An 8,832-nucleotide genomic window follows, 5' to 3' on the forward strand; every position below is an offset into this window, starting at 1 on the left:
GGAGCCAGCGGAAAGATCGCAGGGCAGAGGGATGCAGGCCAAGGGCGAGGAGAAGGAATTGGGGGAGGAATCCTCCAGGGCAGCGGTGACGGAGACCCCGCGAGGGACTCCCCTCTCCACCCCCCTCACCTGGAGCGCCGGCGGCCAATCCGCGGCTGGGCCCGGCTGGCCGCGGCCAATGGGAAGGCGGCGCGGCGCGCTCCCCCGGGGCTATAAGTGCGCCGGGGCGGCGGAAAGTGAAAGTGGTGCGGACGCCGCGGACGCAGCTGACGCCGCCGGGGCTGCAGCCGAGCCGCCGGGATGCTCAGGGTTCCGGAGCCGCGGCCCAGGGAGGCGGGGGCGGCCGGCCAGTCCAAGCCGCTCACCTCCTTCTTCATCCAGGACATCCTGCGGGACGGCGCGGAGCGGCGCGGCGGCCACACGGGCAGCCCGCAGCCCCCGTGCCAGCCGGACGCGCGGCGAGAGCTGGAGCCGGAGCCCGAGGGAGGAAGAGGCGGCGCTGGGGCGCCGGAGGACGAGTGGGGCGCCCGGCCGCGCGCTGCGCAGGAGGCCGACAAGCCGGCGGCGAGCGAGCCAGGTGAGGCGGCCGGGCTGGGCCAGGGTGCGGTCCCGCAGGAGGGGCGGGCCGGCCTGGGGGCCGCGAGGGCGGGTCCGAGGCGGGGAGGGCGCAGCCCCGGCTGCAGGGATGCGGGGCCCCGCGGCGACAGGCCAAGGGACCCCACCGCCTCCCGCCGCGGGCGCGCCTCGGAAATTAACCCCGAGCCCGGCCGTCCGAGCGGCGCAGGGTTTTTGCATGGGCTGGACTCGCCGGGCACGGCGCTCTCAGCCCCGCGGGCTCTGGCGCCCCGGGCTCCCCTGCGAGCGCGCGCACCGCGTCCCCAGCCCGAGTCCCCGGTGAAAAACCCGCCACCCGCCCCCAGGCACCGCGCGACCCTCGATCGGCGCCCGCCCCTCGCTGCCTCTTGGCAGTTACGATTACTACCATATAACAAATAACTGATCGCAACTTATTAATATCAATAAATTAGGGTTTGACCAGGGAAGACCCCCTCTGCTTCCCAATTCCATGGGCAATAAAACTAAGTTTGGAAGGCCCCTCGGGCCTTCAGGAAATATAACACCATTGGACACCTCTAAACTACTCTTATTTCCTTTCCTGTCACTTCGGATGAGGCATCCTACAGGCTTGTTTAGAAAAAAGGGGACTCAAGTCAGAGAATGAACTTGTCCTTAGCCCCCGCCACCTCTCCTATAGCGCAGACCCTCTCCTGCCACCTGGAAGTTAACACTGATGTCTTTGGGTCCTGCTTTACCAGGTGTTTTCTTTCTGTGTGTTGCCTGGGTCCCTTCTCCCACCTCAATACACTGATCCAGGACCCCGTTTAATTCTGCTGGACGATACGGCAGGAAGTTCCACCACTAACCTCTCCTAACTTTGGGTTCTTGATGACTATTAGAAAACGAATACATAATATACGGATTCAGTCACTCCCTACTAGGGAGAGTTCCTTAGTCATGTGAAGAAAGTGAAATGTATCCAAGATGACACTGGGCCGTTTGTTCACTACCACGGAGATAAGGGTGTATTGAATTCCGTTCTCTACCCTCTAACATGTAACCTTTTCCTTCCCATCCCTCCTTCTCCCTTCTCTCCAGATGGACACTTTGAGGCTTATCTATTGGACTATGAAAACAGTGCAGGCGCCTTGCCAAGCCTTCCCCAAACCCCGAAGCAGCCACAGAAGCGCTCTCGAGCCGCCTTCTCCCACACTCAGGTCATTGAGTTAGAGAGGAAGTTCAGCCACCAGAAGTATCTGTCAGCTCCTGAAAGGGCTCACCTGGCCAAGAACCTCAAGCTCACTGAGACCCAAGTGAAAATATGGTTCCAGAACAGACGCTATAAGACCAAGCGAAAGCAACTCACTTCGGACCTGGGAGGCCTGGAGAAGCACTCCTCCCTGCCGGCTCTGAAAGAGGAGGGTTTATCTCAAGCCTCCCTCATCTCCATGTGTAACAGCTACCCTTACTACCCCTACCTGTACTGCTTGGGAGGCTGGAACCCGGCTTTCTGGTAATGCCAGCTCAGATGACAATCACGAATGATCAAAAAACACTGCCTTCCCCAGCGTGTCTCTCTGGATGGCAAAAGGGACCAGGCTCAGGGAGGACAGAGGAGGAAGAGGTATGCAGGCCGAAATTGTTAGAGGTTTGCATGGACATCCTAGGTTCTTCACTGGGGGGGCTAGTGAAAGATCTGGGACAGTGACTAATATCCAGATGGCTCCCTAACACATAAAATGGGCCATTTTTGCTGTTAAAGACCTGCGTGAAGTGGGGAGGGACAAAGTCTAGTGCTGTCTCTAGCACTTTCTATTTCCGTATGAGCAGTCCCCATCACTTCCGAGGATGTTGTTTCAACTCCATCCTCTTGTGTAACTGAGCATCAGCCTGGAGGGATGCAAACCTGAAGGGAAACAGGATGGCCAGGATGAAGGTGTCACCTCCTGAATCCTGAATCACACCTAAGTTCAAAAACCTCTCGTTGGCCTTGGTTTACAACGAAGGTTTCTCCCTGTCCCTGTGGGAGAGTGGAAGCCAGAGGCTCTTACAGAGAAACCGGTCCTGCTCAGCACAGATCGGCATGGGATATGGAGATGGGTAGGAGGAGGTGAAAATATAAGCTTCTTATTATTCCTTTTTAAGTAACACGCCAACCTTAAGTATTCACAGGGTGGCCCAAGTAGAACAGGAAGCACTCACCGTGGTTTTAGGACAAGCTGTATAAACAGAACTCTGCTGCAAGGGGTGGGCCCGGGCCAGAAGAGTCTCCACATGTCTGAGACAGCAGCCTGCGGAGGGCCCTCGGCACTGCTGCTGGGCGGCATTACATTTTTATTAATAAAGGTTCAATAAAAGCTTCCCCTGGACCTTTTTTGCCCTGGACCTGAGAATTTGAACGAGAAATTTCCTGGAGTTTTCGGGCTGTAATTCAGACTACATCATGGCAGATCACATAATCCTTTTCCTGTAAACTCCTGTCCTCCCTCCCTTCTTTTATTTTTTGTTCCTTCTCCACAACAATCACCCGCTGAAGGGCTTCTTTTCAGTCCAGACTTTTAGTCTGGCTGCACCTAACATATACACCTTCCTTATTTAGCCTGAGATCTGGTCTTTATCCCTCCCCCCCCCCCCCCCACCCCACAAGGCTTTATCTCTCCTGGGGTTAAAAAAAAAAAAATAGTGGAGGGGGCTGGAGATTCTGATTTGGCTAAAAGACATGCATTTTTTTTTTTAACTAGCAATTATTTTTTTTAAAATACAACATTAAATCCCAAACCCTATTTAAAGACTCGACAGCTCTAAAAGGTCACTGCTACCTTTATAAACTTTCTGGTGGCTCTGTTGTTACAGTTCAAAGTCTGACAGCCCTCTGGGATCCCCAGAGGAGAAGGCAGAGAAGGTAAGAGGTGTTGGGCTTTCAGACACAAAGAGAACAAAATGAAGAACCGGGCATCGTTGAGCCGTCCGGTGGAAATACAGGGTTCACGGGCAGGGTGCAGAGAAAAGGCAGCTGGCACCTTAGGGAGCTGGGTCCCCAGCCACAAGCTGAGGGGGCACTTTGCCAGAAGGGGCTCAGAGAAAGGAAACAGTTTTCAAAACATTATAGTGGCGTCCATCACCAGACAATGAAACTGTCCAAATACTTCGGGAACTGTGTTTAATGCCTATGAAGAATGGGTCCCCCAAAAAAGAGACAACTAGTGACTTCAGCAAGAATGAGAAGAAGGCAAAGAAGAAATTGGGCCACCTTCTGTTCCCACCCGATTGTTTAAGGTGACCTGGCAGAGGGGAGACATCAGAGTAAAAGAAGCCAGTTACTAATGAGGTACCCTGAGGCCTGGAAATCTCTTGATCCCACTACTTAATTCTGTTTAGTGAGAAACCATTCAATTTCCTCCTATTAAAAGGGCCGATTTACTGTTGGTGGCAAAACTGCCAGAGTTGATAGAAAGTTGGCCCGTTTCACCCCATTTTCTACCGTTTGGGCTCCACGTTGAAATACTGTTAAATGCTCGGCTGCTGACAAGTACTCGGGGCACAGCCAGCGGACTGGCCTAGATTGCTTGCTCCGTTCACATGTCTTTTAAGAGAAGCATTTAGTGCTCACTCCCTGCTCAGTACCCATTCTCGCCCACCCTCTCCATTTACTTCTTTTAACCTGCTGTTCTACAAATATTGAACGTTGTACCATGATGGCGTGCTGTGTTGCAAAAAAGAAAAAAAAAAAAAAAGCCTTTGTTTAAGGTCATTTGGTCTGTGAATCCGTCTTGCTTTTCCTCCACTGGAGCAAGGCACTCACCCACATCTGAACTGGCGGAACAGGCACTTGAAGAACTCCCATTGGGTACCTGGTGGGTGAACGCGAGGGCGCCCCTGACCACTTCACCCAGACAGCCTGTTTTTCGCTTCCTATGTTAGTTTGGATTCTCTAACCCTGCTGCAGTCTGTGATGGGAAAGCCTGTGACTTGACATTTAGTAAAGAACCCCAGCCAAACTTTATTTTTCTATGTATTTTTTTTCCAACATGAGTGTTTTTAAAATAAAGTACTGTGACTTTATTAGACCTATTTGCGTGTGGTTTGAGCTTGACCTATTTGAGGTCAATAGGTTTGACCTATTTGAGCTTGCACACTTGGGGTTACCGTGTTCTCCCTCCCTCAGCCCGCCTGACAAATCTAAGGAGACCAAATAATCAAAGACGGTAGCTTAGCCAATGGCAGATGACGGGCGTTTTTTATAAATGCACTGCCCATCCACACGCACACACACGCGCACGCACACACACGCACGCGCACGCGCGCACACGCACCCTGGTAAATCCTGTGGAAAGGGAAGAAATTGATGCCTTCGGTTTAAAAATCACCTGCTCCAGCCCCCGCCCTTTCGGTTAAATAGAGAGCCTCAGGTACTTACACGCATTTCTGGAAGACCCTGAAGGGAATATGGAGAGCACAGTGAAACTTCTTTTAAAATTACCCTTTCATCTGCCACCAGCCCCTCCCCACTGCAAGGGGGCTCCCGGGGCTCTCTGGCACATTCCTCTCCCTGGAAATGTCACCTCCATTCAGGGCAGGTAGACCCCTTGGAAGCAATACCTTTGAACTGCAGTCACCAAGTATTGAAAATAGGTTTAAAATAAAATATATACATAACACATCCTTCATCTGCCTGCACTTAAGCCTTCATCAAATCCCACAAGCAGAGTGTCTCATGCACCTGATTACCAGAGAAAAGTGATGGTTTCCCCCCCCCCTCCTTCAAGGAAATAGAAGCTTAAAGAGTAAGGTGCTTACTCCAGGTAAAACCTATCATAATTTCAAAGTTTGCTCTAATCCCTTAAGTACATTGTACACACAGGTGGGGCCTCCCGTAGCATGTTCGCATCATGAGACTTAACTCTTTGCACAAATCCGTAGCCATCCTCCCCTCCCCGAGAAGGCCATCAGCTCTCAAATTACAAAGGCTCTCACAGTAAATTAACAGATGTGGATTTTTTTTAACCATTAAAAGTAATCCAGGAAATTAAAAATCTCTCCTCTCTAGAGAAGGTTCTCTGCCTTCTCTTCTTCGTCGCGTTTCCAACTTTCCCTCAATATCTCTGCTAATCTCACACCCATCCACTTCCAGCAGCTCTCCTGAGCATACCACATGCTTCTGGTATCTGGAATTCCTTTGCAATCTATCTCTCAAGTTACTTCAGGTGCAAATTGCTAGCGTCACCAGCTTTGTCACCGGTGGCCCCGTTTGTCCTCCCCAGGCCTCGTTAGGAAGGCCGGAGCCGCCAGAAGGGGAAATGAACGGCCCAGAGCTACACCTGACAAAACGCGTTCCTAACAAAGGAAGTCGTCTTTCCAGGGTGCTGTTCATGCCACACATCTTCAAGCTGACCTCGGAGGGACCGGGGGCCACAAAGGGAAAGTCACTTAGCTCAGGTGCCCTGGGATAGAGAGCTGCGTGCAGGTTTACTGAGAGTGCACTCCGAAAATCCACCCAAGAGGAAGTGAGGACGGCACATTGAGGAAGCTGACCCATAATGCAGGTGCAACTGAGGCCCCACACGATACTTCAAGAGGCTCCAAAGCTGATGTGTCCCGGGTTGAGGAAAGGGGATGGGCACTTGTATCGCAGCATCAGCGACTTCCTGAAAGTGGAGTAACCTTGGGCAATGCAGTTCCTTTCTGGGTAAGGTGGTGGCCCCTGAGAGACACAGTGTGGGTCGTCAGCGTCAACATCCCCAGCAGCTGGGAGGGTGCGTTTCTCCGGTATTGGGGGCTTGATGGAGCACTGCAGAACTCACCGTGAGACATGGGACCCTTTCCTTGGTGGCTCTCAGGGCCGTACTCACTGCCATTTTTTGCAATGAGGAAAGCCAAGTCAAAAGGGTCAGACAAGGTTTAGAAGCGCTGAGTTCTGCACTGAGACATGCAGACTCTGCTTCTCCCACAGCCATCACGAATGTGTCACCGGGGCTTGTTTTTCAAGGTCAAGAGTTATTTACTGCCCAAGAAAAGGGGCAGGGCTGATAGTCCCGGGATATGAAGAGCTCCTAGTTTAGTCATAGACTTGGCCTTCGTGCAAACTTTCCCAGACAGACTACCCCGTCAAAAGTCTGTGAGGGAATCTCTCAGCTTCCATACCGTGCCCTCCTCTCACCTCTGCAAAGGCCACCTTCGTTTATTCCCTAAGCTTGTTTTGGGCCTGAGATGGGGTTTAGGAGAGGTCTAAGATAGGTCCCCGTGTGGCCTCTTCTACCTGGGTCGTCATCACCTGTTCCCGGCCAATCCAGGGGCAGGCATAACCCTTACTGGGGAGATAACGGGGTACAGAGGAGGGGTGACACAGAGGAGAGTCCCATATTCTCCCTGGAGTGAGAGGGAGACTCCCTCAAGTACGGGCGTCCTCGTGGCCTCAGTTGTATTTGCTCCTTGGGCCCGTGGTTGCCAGCATTGGCTGCGTGCTGGAACACCCCGGGAATCTTCACAAAAACGTCAACGGCCCAGCCCGACGCCAGCTGCACTATAATCTCTGGAAGTAGGGCTTGGCCATCAATATTTTGGAACACTGATGCCCAAGGTTATAAACCACTTGCTAAACTTCTTTCCAGCTGGTTTGCCTCCTCAGCCTCCTAGGTGCCGGGAAGGGAAGAGTGGCTTGGGGTTTTTGTTTTGTTTTGTTTTCTTGATCTCTCTCTTTACAGGGAACAGATGTTTAGCTTTTTTTCTTACTTTCTTCTGAAACCTCCTCCTCTTGGAATGTCTGACATCATCAAAAGGCCCTCCACAATCCAGGAGAGCTCAGCTCATTCCGGTTAATCCCTCACTCAAAGCTGCAGGGACCCAAAATGCCGGGGGTTTGGCTAACCTGGTAATCCAGAAGCACTTATTACCCGGCTCCAACCCAGGTCCACCCAGACTGACAACATACTCCAGCTGTCCACGGAAGACAGGAAAGAAAATTCCATCCTCGCCTCTTGCCAAGGAGATCTCACCTGTCCTGGAAGGACAGAGCCTTATTTGTGCACCGCCGGGGACAGGGGTGTCTTTTATTTATTTTTTTAGGGGCGTCCTTTAAATCTGTCAATGAGCGTCACGCTTCCCTGACAACGCATCTATCAGGATTAAGTCATGTCTTAACACTGACATAACATTTACACTTCCTTCTGCCAAATTGGTAATATAAAGCTTTTTTTTTTTTTAAGTGTGTGTGCAAAGTGCATAAGGCAAGAGGATGGTTCAAGGGTGAGGGAGGGAACATGCCTGGTGGCAACGCAGTTTCTGACTAAAATTTGCATACAGTAAACACAGAGCTGGCGTCAGAACTCGTGCTCAAAGCCAGGACAGCTTAAACTGGCCCTAAACAACATCTGAAAATGGGAGTTTGGACACGAGGTCACTCTGTAGAGCTCTTTTATGGAGAAGAATGCAGGGAATATTCATAACATGAACTTGGGGGATGGGGAGAAGAAGTCATTCTCGCATGGAAAAGTTTGGAATCTCTCCTTCACTCCATGCCGAGAGTTTGTTTATACTTAGATCCTTGATGATTTTTTTTTCCCCTTCAAGGAAGATCTGACTCATCAAAGGCTCATACGCGCAGGTCCTGCACCCTGCAAAGTGAGGTGTGGAGTGGGTCCTGAGGACGGCCATGGGCAAAGGGGAGGTGCTTATTTGCCGGTAGCAGAACTCTGGTTGGAAGGACCACATCTTCCTGCCACAAAGCCCAGCATAAAGGACATGGCAGCAGGAGAGACGTCTGAATGCAATTAAAGAAGCAAGACACTCACAGAGGCTGCAGACTTTTCCTTTGTTGTTCCCTTTGTGAAATGTACAAATTGACGGGGTTAAATTGATGATGGAGGCTTAGGACGAAGGTCCCCCTCAGTGTGACTCACACAAGTGATGTCCCTGGGTTTAAATTTTCCTTACCTTATTAATAGGTAGTTGAGACCTATTGTCAATGTTTAAATTGCATCAAGAAATTCCCCTGGAAGGAACTCTTCGGGTCGAGAAGGGAATAGGAAGGGGTGAGGCGGGATGGTGTGGGTGCGGAAAGAGACCTGAGAGACGCCAGTGGTACAGATGTCAAAGTGCTGCAGCCCCTCATTTCCAGAATCCCGACTCCAGATAAATGCCTCTGAGACCTTGACTTCAATTGTGTGCCCCGTTACGGAGCTGTTGCCTTTTTTCCCTTCTGAGTCAGCTCAACTGCACGGAGGAAGCGGTGGGGAGGCACCGGATGGGTAGTTTTCCATGACCCATGGAAGCATCTTC

The 8,832-nt window shown here is 51.6% G+C and overlaps 1 protein-coding gene across 1 annotated transcript; it reads left to right on the plus strand.

Moving 5' to 3' along the window:
• Positions 1 to 255: 255 nt before the first annotated feature.
• On the plus strand, positions 256 to 3,190 carry NKX3-1 (NK3 homeobox 1). Its single transcript, XM_042983217.1, has 2 exons — positions 256 to 577; positions 1,657 to 3,190. The coding sequence occupies exons 1-2, from the start codon at positions 301 to 303 to the stop codon at positions 2,073 to 2,075; spliced, it is 696 nt and encodes a 231-aa protein (XP_042839151.1). The 5' UTR covers positions 256 to 300; the 3' UTR covers positions 2,076 to 3,190.
• The last annotated feature ends 5,642 nt before the right edge of the window (positions 3,191 to 8,832 follow it).

The sequence above is a fragment of the Panthera tigris genome, chromosome B1 (assembly GCF_018350195.1).
Source record: "Panthera tigris isolate Pti1 chromosome B1, P.tigris_Pti1_mat1.1, whole genome shotgun sequence".
Classification (NCBI taxonomy): Eukaryota; Metazoa; Chordata; class Mammalia; order Carnivora; family Felidae; genus Panthera; species Panthera tigris.

Excerpts from the sequence above, each read along its gene's own strand:
- NKX3-1 (XM_042983217.1), top strand. The coding sequence starts at position 301 with ATGCTCAGGGTTCCGGAGCCGCGGCCCAGGGAGGCGGGGGCGGCCGGC. Across the intron at positions 578-1,656 it reads GCCGGCGGCGAGCGAGCCAG|ATGGACACTTTGAGGCTTAT; the intron begins GTGAGGCGGCCG and ends CCTTCTCTCCAG.